A 13602-nucleotide genomic window follows, 5' to 3' on the forward strand; every position below is an offset into this window, starting at 1 on the left:
CAAGATAAAAATATTGTTAATTGCAAATTTACAACATAAATTGATAAATTTATTGTTGCTTCCTCAGGTTACAGAAGTGAATTTGAACAACATGTTGTGCCCAGCCATCTCAGATCCTTTCTATGGGCCCTGGTACCGGATCTGGGCATCTGGACATCAGACTCTCATGACCATGACTCATGGGAAACTCATCATCCTGCTGTTCCACAGTGCTGTCCCCACCTTCAAATGGAGCATGGACTTGCTTAGACTCCCAGCTAAGAAAATAGACTGAAATTTCTCCCCACAGAGCAGTTCATACAGGAAGCAGAGATATACTGGAAAACAAAGAGGGGGGATGAGAGGACAGTGGCTTTATAACTTCTCCCCAGAGTTTTTTGCCTCAAAACCACCTCTGTAATGAAGTTTTTTTTAACCTGCTGTTTCTCACTGCCTATTGCCAATGACAAAATTAGTGGCCTTATTCTGGGGAAGGTTGGTGTTTTATACATTTTGTATAGATTACAGTAGAATCTTGCTAAGCCACCATTTAAAATTAGGCCAGGACCTGTCCACATTCCAGCAGAGAGAGTGGCAGTGCTACCTCGTTTGGACTCATTTTCCATTAAAGAATAATCCACTTCTAGGACAGGAAATAATCTGAATTGTAGCACCCCACTGATGTGAACCAGCAGGCTGAACTGCATCATCCTGGCTCAACTCCTAAAGCTTGAATGTTCCAAAATGGTCACAGGAAATGGTGCACACTTCATCTTCCAGTCAGAAGTGCAGAACAGTGAGGTTCTAATGTATTTTCTTTAGGCTGGTTGAAAATATTGGGGAACAATAACTAATTTTAAAATAATAATTAATCAACTACTCAATTTCTAAGCTGCAGTAGATAATTATCTGTGTGGTGAAGTCTCATCATGATGCTTTGGAGATGCTTTTGTTTTGATGAGGGGAAAAAAAAGAATGTTGGATTAATTTCAAAAGACCATGTTACATATAAGCCATGATAAGATATTGTATTCACTGTTCTGACTCTGAACAAAATGGGTTTTTTTCACTTACCTTAGACTGGAGAAGGAGTGGAGATGCAAAGTCCAATGTAAACATCAGAGGGTTTTTTTATATTTAGTAGCTTTTGAAACATTCCTGCTCTGTCTGTGCTGATCCTCACTGACCAGTCTGGTTGGTGAGAAACCAAATGAAACTGTTCTCTCCCTACAGCTCTGCTAGATCATGTGGACTGATTTTAAAATACAGGTATAGAAAGGAATGTCAAATCAGTGCAGGCCTCTAGTGCAAAGAACATATTCCAGTTTTTAGCATGACCCATCAAGATTTCTTTGGGAGAACAGGATGTGGGTGGGCACAATGATCAATTGTGTGCACCTGCTCAAACTCTGCAGGAGGAGAAACCACTGGGCAGAAAAAAGGGAAATCCTGTGTTCTTCCAGAACTGTGAGCCCATTCTTCAGACTGTTGTGTTTCAGGGCTGCAGGTTTTTCTTGTACAGAAGATTTGTGGGAATTTCTAGATTCATTGTGTTGTCAAAGCTGTGATTTGTAAGATAAACCAAAACCATCATACCTCCTCCAGCCGCATCACCTGAAGGTTTGTGCTGAAGGTACAGATGTTTATACCTCAGGAAGCAAAAGTAAGTTGAATTTTTTATTTTCCTTAAAATTTTTTCCTTGGTGAGGGATTAAGTGGCAACTTCAACTATTCTTTACTCAAATGTTGTACACTTCAATCAGAAACACACTGTCCCATATTCTGATTTACAAACTGGCTTTTTGCTTTCTTCCATGCCTTGCTGTATGTGTGTGTATATATATATATACACAAATATACTATATGCTCACAACTTGAGAACATGCAGCAGGTACCTAAACTATCCCTCAGGCATACACAGCTGGTGTTAGTTTGTATTACAGTAGAAGGACTTCAGACAAATTTTGCAAATACTACTTAGCATTATAATTTTCTTAACTTATGGTTTTTGGTTTTTAAAAAAATTTTTTACCCTTTCTTTTTTTAAAGCATCTTCCCTTTTTTTTTCCTGTCAGAATCTCGTAGTTACTGGATACACCTCCTAAGGAGGAGCCTTTTCTTTTCCTTTTTTAAACTACAGCATTTCCTCTCTGTAATCATGTGCTTCAGGGCATTCTGAACAAGTATAAAGCAGCTGCTCTTTGTCACCATTGATGGCCTCCTTCCCCATGTCCTTCCTTGAAGGCTTCTGGAACTTCATGTTGATTTTCGGTGACCCAGGACTCAAAACTGCATCAGCATAGCTGAGAAAGGCTCCACAGAAGGGGAAAGACAGGTCAGAATGGGAACAGAAAAGAAAAAAAACTTTTAAAGCAATTGTGCAACCTCAAATCCTTCATTCCTCACCTGTCATTGGGAATATGGATTATCCAGAGCCTGGTGTATGTGCAGGAAATGGGAAAGCAGAGAACTCCATCTCTATAGGAGTTAGTTGTTGTTTTCCCTGGCAGAGGCTGATTTTTGTTTTCCCTCAATGGTTTATTTTATAGGCAGTTACACCATACATTACACCATTCTTTGGTTGCTTTATGCTTATTTATGCTGGAAATGAAAGCACAACACTCCACTGCTGTTCATGGGAGGTGACTGCATCCTCTCCTGGGGTGTTACACACCCAATCCCTGTCAAAATAACTTGAAGCAGTTGCTCAATACTTGGTGATAAGATTTTACAGTGCTGCAGTGCAATGCACAATTAAAATGCACAATTAAAAAGGGTTGTCCTGGGCCTCCTGCTCAAATGGGCCCAAAAGTGTCCTGGCACTGGGGATTCCAGCAGCTATGGAACAGCCAGCCCCAGTTCCCAGCAGCTGAAGCAGAGTCTAAAACCTCAGCCCAGAGTGGCTTCATTTGCTGGCCACAATACCCCAAAAAATTCTTTGTGCAGTGCCACTGCCTGCCCTTCAGAGATGCTGGGATGGGTTAGGGCTCTGAGCAGAGCCCTCCAAGTGTGAGTATTGGGGGCATTTCAAAAGAAACAAGGAGTTAAACTCCTTACTGCAGCTGCCACTGGCTGCGTTCCCTCCAGGTGTAGCCATGAGTGAAGCATTATGAGCTGTGATAAACCTGTTTACTGGTGGGTTTGTTGATGCAGCCTTGGAGTAAGCAGCCCTCCAAAACGAGGTAAACCAGTAACATTTCTGTCCCCACCACCTCGTGCCATGGCTTCAGCTGCTCAGGAGCCCTGCAGTGCTGTTTTTCCAGGGGTTCAGACACTGCACAGTGTCTCAGCTGCATCTGTTTGGTTTAACTTCCTCTTTTAAGCACCAAAAGAGAATTTGCATCTTGTTTCTTTGGAAAGGTGCAAAGGAACAGCTCTTGCCCGTGTGTTTATAATCAATGAAAACCCAGAGTATGAACACACACCTGGAGCTGGTTTTGGTTCAGCTTCTTAGTCCAGAGATGCTGCCCATAAGCAAAGCTACATGTGCTTGAGCAGCTGCTGCCTTGGGAAACAGGAAAAGTCACTCCATTTGCAGCCCAGTCAAACCCTAAGGTCAGAGAGTACCTCTGAACAGAGAGTAAGTATCTGTTTCTGGCCACACAATTTTGATATTTCTGTATATTTGATAATTTTATACAGTTCAATGGTATTTTTCAGAAACAGCTATTTGCAACTGTTAACTGACTGTACTTTCATGTCCTAATCTTTAGGATTAGGATTTAGTCTTGCATCTAAACCAGAAGCATTTGTTTTCTGTGCATCCATGGCTAATGGAAAACAGTTGTGGTGTTGCCTTCAGTGTGGCAATTGTTTCACTCAAGGTGGATCCTTAGGAATTAAATTTGTCCTTATAGTTAACAAAGCTCTGAAAAAGGCCAAACGCAGGAGGAGGGTGTGTCAGCCCTGGTGGGAGGTTTCTGCAGGCACACAGGTCAGCTTTGGTATTCTCAGTTCTCCAGTGACAGGACTCAAATCCGTTGATTTTTTGTGATCTCGTACTTCAAGTGATATTGCTGTAAATCTCTCTTGCAGCTGTTGGTGTAATTTAGTCAAAGCCAAGCTGTTTTATAAATAATTTTATTTTTCTTCAGGGTCAATTTTGTACTTTTGAAAAACTCTTTCTGCATTTCCTGAGTCATTTTCCCAATGCTGCAGAGGACACAGCAAAGGCAGAGCAGTGAGCACACCCTGCTGTCCCCAACCACTGTGCCAGGGGCTGGGCTGGAGCTCCAGGGGGGCTGCAGGAACCTGCAGGAATGCAGGAAATGCACAGCTGCAGGAACCTGGGAGGCTGCAGAAACCTGCAGGGCTGCTTACCCCACGCTCCAGTCCCAGCATGGCATTATCCAGGCACAGAAATGGGTTGGGGAGGGCAAGGATGGATGTGGATGGGCTCCACTGCCACATAATGCTGTTAGTTCTGAATAATTTGTAAGAGTGTTATCAATTTTGTAAACTTTTTAATGTGCTAAACTTTGGTTATGAGGTAACATTTACAAAATAAGGGGTAATTTGTGTACTTGTTTTCGTATTTTTGCTCTGGTGGGCTTTTTTTTTGTTGTTGTGCCCTAAAATCCAGATCCTTGAGCAAATAATTGTTAAACCTTGGAATTAAAACAAATAAATGCATTTTACTGGATAATTTTGTCATCATTCTAACTGTGCCAGGGCTGAGTCTGTCTTGCTTAGGACTTTTTATAACTAGGTAAGAATCAGAGGCACATAATATGAGCTCTTTATAAATCAGGTTAAGAAGATGGAGGCTTCTGTCCAGCCTGATGTTGTCTACCTTGCACACAGCAGTTCTGGGAGCACAGTGAGATTTCTGGAATTCTTGTGTCTGTTCCCTGTCAGGCACCAGCAGTTCGCTGGCACAGCTCCCTGCAGGGTTATAAATCCTGGAATCACTGTCCTTGTCTTTCAGGTGCAGAGCTCAGGGAACTGGTGCAGGACAAGGATGAAGCTTCCCCCCAGCCTGGGCAATGTCCTGCAGTTCCCATTTGGCAGCACTTCAGCAGAAGATGGCAGAACAGGCACAGAAGTTTCCAGCTCACACCTTTGTTCAGAAAGCTGCTGTAGCACTCAGTCCCACACAGCAGGATGGCAAAGGAGTTTTAATGCACTTTGCAAGTGCTGCTGGCTGTAATAAACATGATTGCAGCCTAGTTAAATGTATCCTGTGACCCAGTACATCTCAAGCCAGAGAAGCAGGTTATTGCCTTGAGTGCAGTTCTTGGCAAATGCTGTTCTTGGAAAAAGAACACACTGGATGTGCCCACCCTGTATGATTACACATCCATTGCACAGGATTCAATTTTTCATGTGGCTGGGGAAAAGAATCAATTCTCCAGCCTAATTTCTCTGCAAGAGTACAAAGACTGATGAAACAGCTTAAGCAGAAAGTCAGTGTGAAGTGCTGTATGGCAGCCTGAGCTGAACCAAGCCATTTCCCACTGCAGGTACTGCTGATTATTGTCAGCAGCTCTCTAGAACTAATTGGAAATCAGCTTTTATTGTTTAATACCAACAAATATGTAAGAATAAGGTTTCTACATCTAAAAGACCTGGCTTGATTTTTACAGCATGGGAACTCGAGAGCTGGCTAAAGCAGGGAGAAGAGTGGAAACTCGCTGTAGAAGAGGTAACTAGCTCTGCCTTTCAATGCCTCAGGGGCTTGGATTAGGTTTAGCGTAGGTTTTACACAGTTCAGACTAATGATACCAAATCTCTGAGCCAGCTTCCAGCACTGGTTTAGCATTTACCCAGGCACGTTTCCCTTCAGAGGTTTGTTAATCTCCTAAATCAAAGCTTCAGAGCAAGTTTAGTAATGGCTGCATCAGACTTCAGCATCCAAAGGCTCCATGGATTCTACTGCTCTGCTTTCAAAGACTTTGCATGTGCAGCCAGCAGAGCTATTAAACACTCTGAGGCAAGCAAAGCCCTTCTAAACTCAGAGCTGAGTTCCAGGGAGATGGAATTTGGAATGCTTTGTCTCAGGAATTACCCTACAGAGGAAATATGCTCCCTTTCACTCAGACTCAGCAGAAAGTGACTCTCAGGAATTCTCTCAGGAATTTGGCTGAGGGACCAGAGTTCTCTGACTCGATTTTGGCATCAGCTTTGACAGAGATCCTTTGCCATTGTGCTGTTGCTCTGACAGAGATTTTTCAATGCACGTTGGCACAATGTCCTGTTGGACAATCTGGCTCTCAGGGTACCAGTGCTGTACCTTCCTGCAAAGAAGTTTTGCTTCAAAAGATTGAAAACCACTTCTGCCTCTCACAGGAGGGAGCTCAGGCCTGGACAGAATTCCCTGTGTGAAGTTATACTTCTTATGTCTAAAACTGAACTGTCAATTGATAGAAATACAGATAAATACACTGAGATAAGTAAGTGAAGTAGCTGATAAAAATGGGGATTTCACTGGGAGTGTTCAGCTGCATGTACCTGTCCCCAGTTTGTTCCCACAGCAGGCAAAAGGGAAAGACAGGAAATATTTCTAACACTCCATCAGCCTGTGGCATTAACACCACGTGGAAATGCTTCAATAAAAACAATGACCAAGTCACACAATTAAGCAGAGAAACAAAAAGAAATGGTGATTCTTTTTCCTTATTTTATTGGGTAAATGATTTAAAAGGTAATAACAATAGTGTTAAAACTACTACAATATCTTTCCACAGCCATATCTCACAGACCCACAGATAACCTTCTAGCATTTTTTTTCTTTTTTTTTTTTCCTCATTTTTCTCTTTTTTAAGCCGTACTTAAAATGCCCATTTCAACAGTTTCTTCACACTAAGAGCAATTCAATGTGGAAGGAAGAAGGATCTAGTTATAAAGGAAGGGGGTTCAGGTAATCTGTGATATTACTGTCCTCAATTGAGTGCTAAGGAAGGAAGGAAAGGACTGAGGCTTCCCAAGCTACTCCAGGTAGCTCTAAGCCCACTGGGTGTCACCATGGCATTGGAGATAACTCAAGATGCTGGTGAACAATTTTAATTAAGTTCGTTGGTTTGTCTTCTCTTTTTTTTTTTTTTTTTTTTTTTGTAACATATAAAACACTAAAATAACTTAGAAACTAGATCCAAATATCTTGAAAAGAATCAACTTTGATATACAAAAACAGTCATAAGTTGTTACAAAAGTTTTCAAACAAAAGTTTGTTTTCTCAGTGCGTTTATGTACCAGCGCAATTACTGAGTCCAGAGCAAAGAAAGAGGTTTTTCTTTTTTATTTTTTTTTTCTTTAACAGTAATAAAAAATGAGGAAAACATATCTTTGTATATAAAGAATCATTGCTGGTCTTAAGAATAAATGTAACCAGAAACCCTTAAATCTGAGAGGCACACTTTGGGTTTCTCTTTTTTTTTTCCTTTTTTTTTCTTTTTTAAACTTTTTTTCTTTTTTTTTTTTTTTAACATAAAATGAAAGTCACCAGTTTATTTAAATTGAGGAGATCCTCAGACTCCCCAAATAAACTTAATTCAATTAACATCACTAGCAAAAAATCAGTTAGAAACTGTACAAAAATAAAAAAGTTAACACATTTAATCCTGCAGGGATTTAGTAAGGACTGGAAGGCAGGCTTTAGGAGCAGCATTTGGGCATGGCTGGAGGCTTCTTTGGTTCGATCTAACACACAATAAGAGATGTAACCTACTCCAGACAAAGAGGCTGTAAAAACCCGCACAGGTGAAGACGAGAAGAGTCCAGATACAAACTCCAGGTGTGCCAGGGCTGTGCCCACCTTGCTTCCAGAGGGGGCTGAGGTCAGGTCCACCCACGCCGGAGCAGCACCCGCTGGGATGGCGGCTGGAAGGACACTTGAAGCATCACCAGGTAACAGCTTCGTGTCAAGTCTATGGTTTGGTTGTCTAACTCAGTTTACAGAACAGAGTTTTTAGGAACATTAGGCAAGAGAATGAAAAAAAAAAAAAAACCCCAAAAAACAAACCAAAAGCAAACAATCTCGTCAATGGAATAAGGCAAACTGAGTAGTGCTCATAAAAAAAAAATAAAATCAGCATTTCAACTTAACAGTGAAATAAGCTACTTGGTTGTACCTTAATTTTATAAAGTACCCCAAATGAAAAACAAATCTGTGCTAACCCCAACAATACAGCTAAAAGCTATTCAATGTGGCTACGAGGGAATGACATTAGTGAGAGCAATTGCTGATCAGCTTTAAGCAAACAGACCTATTCTGTGCCAGTGCATGTCACAGTGAGCTGCACATTTGGTACAAAGAATCCCACAATTACAGAGAAACAATCTGCAGCAGTTCAGCACAGTGTGCTGAGGAGGTAGGTGCCCTAGAAACACTGTAGGTAGACTGATTATTCCAATCTTGAAAAAATAATCATACAATCTGATTGACCACAGACTCTGTAACAGTTTTTTTTTTTAATTAGTGATACAAAACTCTGGTCCAGAAGGGTCTGGCATGAGCTCGGTTCAAAAGCACACCTTTTACAGTTTGTATAACACCCTTGAACTGTATTTTTAAGCAACAGCTACTAAGAGATAGACAAAAATGCATTGTGCATTATGCTGTATACAAAAAGGAGACAAAACTATCCTTTTCTCCCCCAAGCCATGGTGGGAAGTATTGCTGACCTTGTCCTTCAAATCCTGCAGGATTGTTTTATTCATCAGTTATATCATTATTACACTGGTAAGAAATTCTGTATAACATCTGCATATATCGAAGATTTCTTAAAAAATCTGATATGATTTTAGATCCGCATGACCAGTCACGTGACCTTCTTGAGGTTGATTAGCACCTTTCAATACATATAATATTTTTATATATAATAGATCTTTTTAAAAAACTTCTAACAATGAGCTCATGCAGAAGCACGAGCGAGCTGTAACGAGATGACAGATAAAGATGGGGTTGGATGACTTTTTTTGTTTGTTTGTTTTCGCAGCAGAATGATTCAGTTTGTGCTCAGGTTTCCCTATAAGGGCAAGAAAAAAAAAACCAAAACCAAACCCACAATTCTCATCAGGTAGCCACTTGTTCACATTTCCACTTGAAGATGAATTCATCTAGAAGTGTTCCCCAAGTAGAAACAAGACAACAGTATCATCCAAAATAGCCTCTGTATAAACATCTACTCGTTTTTGCAGCTTCTGGCTGGCATCTCATGGCTCCTGAAATTTCAGGCCCTCTGCTTAAAAATTAAGGCATCGCAACTGAAAATAGTAATATTTGGACATAAATGCTGTGGATGAAGGAATACCAAAGACCTTCTACAAGAACCTCCATAGAAATTAAGTGGCAGACCTAACCTCACATAAGGGACGTACATAATTTATCCTGATCTGACTTTGAAACCTTATTGAAACACTTTTACAGTTAATCCAATTTCTTTTTTTTTTTTTTAAACAACTGAATTTTATCTGATTTTTATATATCTATGTATTTATTACAAACATTCATTATTGAAAGTAACTGGAATTTCTGCTTCCTGTGCTTTACTCACACAGATTAGGAAGGTTTTTTTCCTGTACCAGGCAGCCTGTGCTGCAGCAGGCAGCAGTGGGAGTTGTGCAGGCACAGGAGGAAGGAGGGAGCTCCTGCCATCCACTGGCCTTGCAAATAGACCACACATACCTTTGACTAAATCCTATTTTTACAGCAGAAAAAAGTTCCAATGGGTTTTCTTTCTTTCTTCTACCGTGTGGAGGGGGATCAGAATTATTACACAGTACTTACAGCTCTCAAGCACTATTCCTGCAATAGATGAAAACATGGAACATTATGGCATACTTGTCCTGGCTCTCTCGTAAGTCTTTTTTTTTTTTTTTTTTTTTTTCTTTCTTTGATTAAACAAAAGTTAACTTGATCCAACTATTCATGACTTGATAAAACTCAGTAAGTTCAAGAGCAGATGAAAGAACAAAACAGGGATTTCTCTTTTCCAAAGTAAGTTTGCTCATAATAATAATTTTAAAAAAATCTCATTTAAAGAGAAAAAAAAGTGTCCAAAACCCTGATGCCAGAGCAGCCTTGACAGGGTTTGCTAGAATGTCTGGAGTATATGTTTTCTATGAATTTTATATAGAAGTATATAATTATGTTATAGTCAAAGGCACTAAAATCTAAATCCATTTTCTTCCTAATATGACATTTTCTACTCACCAAATCTGTTTTTAGGACACAAGTGTCACTCCTAATTTGAGTCATCAGGAAGGCATCATCTCATTAGCAATGCATTCTCGTGACTCCTCCTGACAGGCCTGGGCTGCCCGTGGCTCCCAGCACAGGGTGGGACACGAGGAGCTCCTGGTTGGGCTGTGCCCTGTCACTGAGGCCACTGGATCCTGAACATGCTGCCATGTTAACATCACCTCTCGCTGAGTTGCTTCTCTTCATCCCCAAAAAAGCATTCTGTGTGTCAGCCTCGGTGTTGGGGCTGTTTGTGCTGGATCTGGAGATCCTGTACAGAGCTACATGGAATCTTTACTGTGAGGGTGAGATATTGGACACACAACGTCATTAAGAATACCAGGAAAATGCATTTCATTGTCTACTTCAATACCTGAATCTGATATGTTTCATTCCCTACCACACCCATTAATGCCAAAGCTTCCCTAACTGCAATCCCTCAACTCTTCCTTCCATCCACAGTTACAGAAAGCCTTGATTGATATAATTCAACGTTAATGAAGTAGAAATTTCAATCCTCATAAAAAACCCAAGGGGTATAGAATGCTGCAAAAAAATCTGCAGTGAGTCAATAATAAAAAGGTATGGGATCTTGGTAGTAATGCAAGTTTTTTCCCTCCCGTTGCCACGATGAGCTGAACCAAGTGAGGAGCCTCAACATGGCAACGGAAACTATCATCATAAAATGGTACAGTAATAGAGATAGCTAGACCAAGAAGGGGCAGGGTCTCCTGGGAAGAGGTCTGCAGAGAGGTCCAGTGACTGGTCATGCGGCTCAGTGTCAGGAATAATGGTTGTAGGGTGGGAGGGGGTGCCCAATACCATTCTGGAAGTGATGGTGCTGACGATGGGCAAGGTACTCCGTGTAGCTCATGGTCATCTTCTCACTGCGGTACCTGCCAAAGAGCACAGAGCACAGGTCAGGGCTGCTCCCAGGCAGCTGCAGCAGCACCAGAGATGCTGCACTGCTGGCTTGGTTACTGGGGACAGCTCTGCACTTCTGATGCTGGGAGTAAGGCTGACTTCAGCTGCCACAGCTGTAAGGCCATTTCCTGAATCGTGTGACAAATCACAACGTAACTGCTTATGAAAAAATACTTCCAGCAAACAGAATTGTTAAAAAGGGTTGACTATTATGTTGGTTGAAGTAGAGAAAGTAGAGAATGCCTTGTATCTTCAGCCAACCCTCTACAGAAACCTACCAGGAAAAAACCATAAACAAGCACTACAGATTTTTGGGTTGTTTTTAAACTATCGGTGTCAACTGTCAGCCAAATTCTGCTTTTAAAATTATCCCAGCTACGTTAGATGCAGTTACATTCTTTTTAGACTAGAACCACAGTTCTCCACTTGGAAGGGACCCATCAGGAACAGAGTCCAGCTCCCTGCTCCTCACGCAACTACCTAAAACTAAACCATCTGGTTAAAAGCATTGCTCAGACCCCCTTGGCCTCCAGCAGGCTCAATGCCGTGACTCTGCACAGCCTGTTCCAGTGCCTGACTGGAACCTTCTCAGTAGAGAGTATTTTCCTAATGTCCAGTCTGAACACCCCCTGAGACAGCTTCATTCCCTCTCCTCATGTTCTACTGCTGGTCACCGGAATGAGGAGACAAGCAGCTCTGTTCCACTGCCCCCCAAGAAGGTCTTTCTCAGCCTCCCCAAACTGAACAAAACATGGGACCTCAGTTTCTCCTCCTAAAAGAATCCAGAATTCCAAACACTCACCGAGACCCAAAGTCTTTATCTCCTTCAAGAAGACAAATGGTCAAAACTTCCTTATAACGTGAGATTTTAAAACATCCTATTTCTCCACGCATGACTGAATAACTGGAGTTCAGCAGTCATTTACACTGCAGGCTTATACAAATGAATAGCTTTAGAGCCATTCCTACAGACTCCTCTACCCTTCACCACCCAACAACAATATTACGGGCAGAGTGTCTGCTGCTAATTCTGAAACACTTCAGCTGCCACACACTAAGAACACGTTTTACTAAATCAGCAACACCAAACTAAACTAGTATGAAATAAAATGCTCAATTCTTGTCCCCACTCCTGGGAATACCCAGCCATAATTTCACCAGTACCCTGGCTGTCAAAGCAGGGCATGGCTTGCATGTGTTACACCTTAAGGGAAACCTCCACTCCACAGGGCATAACCCAAAGGGTTCTCTGAGGATCCAGCAGATCAGGGAGCTGAGGGGCTTCCATGACAATACAGCAGCAGCCCCACCACTCACCATCTGCCCAAATAAATCCTACAAGAACAAGTAATCCCTGTTAACCACAGCCAAAAAACCCCTCAGTGAGAACCCAGAGCTAAAGCACTGCTGTGAACATGCAGAATTATCAACCCAAATATGCAAACATCCAAATATTGTGCCCTGGTATTGAACAGCCACCTCTTCCTCCTTAGTGCCACTCATCCCTGTGCAAGGCTTCTCCTAAATCTGCTCCAGTACAAAGCAAGCCCTCAGGAATGAGGAGTTCAGCATTCCCACCTGCAGGAGCACTTACCAGGAAGGAGCACCTCCCAGCATTACAACAGGGCCATGTGCAGGATCCCAGTGCATACCTGGTTAGCTTTATTGTTTTCCTGAATTCATTAGTAATGGGAGCTTTGTAGCCTCCTTTCCTCAACAAGGAATCTATGGTTTGAATGTGGTCCCATCCTGTTGAATTTTACAGTAGCACAAATTAGTGAGAAATGAAGCAATAGGAACAGATATACTATAAACAGGACAGACAGTGTGTGGTGCTGCTGAGAGCACGAGGGCTCTGCTGGCATTTGGGATAAACCAAAATGTGCTTCCCTGCTCCAGAGCAGCTGGAGGAAATACCACATTTAGGAATTCTTTACACTCACAGCTCCAGGACATGTATTTTTTTATCTCAGAGCTGAAATATATTAAAGGTGAGCCACTCTACCCAGGTGTCCTAGACTGGGTGTGGGATACAAAACTAAACTTTTCCAAAACATTCAGGTATGATCATGTATCACAGCCACGTTGGACATTATTAATGATTATGAAAATCTGTAAAACTAAACTTCTGTATAGCATTTAAATTAATTATTATTGAACATGTGCAGGGAACTTGAAATCTGATTTCTTCATATTTACAGAGACGTGGCTGATTTTAGAACAACTGCATGTTATAGGTGTCTGGATAATGAAAGAAGTGATGGATTAAAAATACAAATTCATTACTGTTCTCAATAAGATCTTCATGCTATCCAAACCTCCTATTTATTTAAAAAACTCCCATATTTTAAACAGCTGTTAGACATGTTATTTCCTAAAGATGCAATAATTAATCACATTGTTACATTAAAAAAACCTGCAAAGCCCAGCAGATTTGAGCACGCACAAAATACAAATGAGTAGTTCTCGAGACTTTAAAGAATCAGATTGCAATTCATGGTCTACTAAAACTATTCAGA

The 13602-nt window shown here is 41.3% G+C and overlaps 2 protein-coding genes across 5 annotated transcripts in view; one reads left to right on the forward strand and one right to left on the reverse strand.

The window, feature by feature from the left end:
- TMEM164 (transmembrane protein 164) overlaps window positions 1-4729 on the forward strand; it is a 29551-nt gene extending 24822 nt beyond the window's left edge. For 2 of the 3 annotated variants that reach the window (XM_066334036.1, XM_066334037.1), the window contains one exon: window positions 68-4624. In XM_066334036.1, coding sequence (XP_066190133.1) covers window positions 68-274 — 207 coding nt within the window. In that variant the 3' untranslated portion in view covers window positions 275-4624. Of the gene's footprint in view, window positions 1-67; window positions 4625-4714 lie in introns of those variants that run through there. The other variant, XR_010745198.1, reaches the window with a different exon arrangement.
- A 1855-nt stretch (window positions 4730-6584) lies between these two features.
- The window catches only part of AMMECR1 (AMMECR nuclear protein 1), an 84525-nt gene continuing 77507 nt past the window's right edge, over window positions 6585-13602 (reverse strand). For both annotated transcript variants that reach the window (XM_066334040.1, XM_066334038.1), the window contains 2 exons: window positions 12736-12832; window positions 6585-11055 (listed from right to left, as the gene is read on the reverse strand). In XM_066334040.1, the coding sequence (XP_066190137.1) occupies window positions 10941-11055; window positions 12736-12832 (212 nt within the window). In that variant the 3' untranslated portion in view covers window positions 6585-10940. The remainder of the gene's footprint in view (window positions 11056-12735; window positions 12833-13602) is intronic.

This window comes from Sylvia atricapilla, chromosome 21 (genome assembly GCF_009819655.1).
Source record: "Sylvia atricapilla isolate bSylAtr1 chromosome 21, bSylAtr1.pri, whole genome shotgun sequence".
Lineage (NCBI taxonomy): Eukaryota > Metazoa > Chordata > Aves > Passeriformes > Sylviidae > Sylvia > Sylvia atricapilla.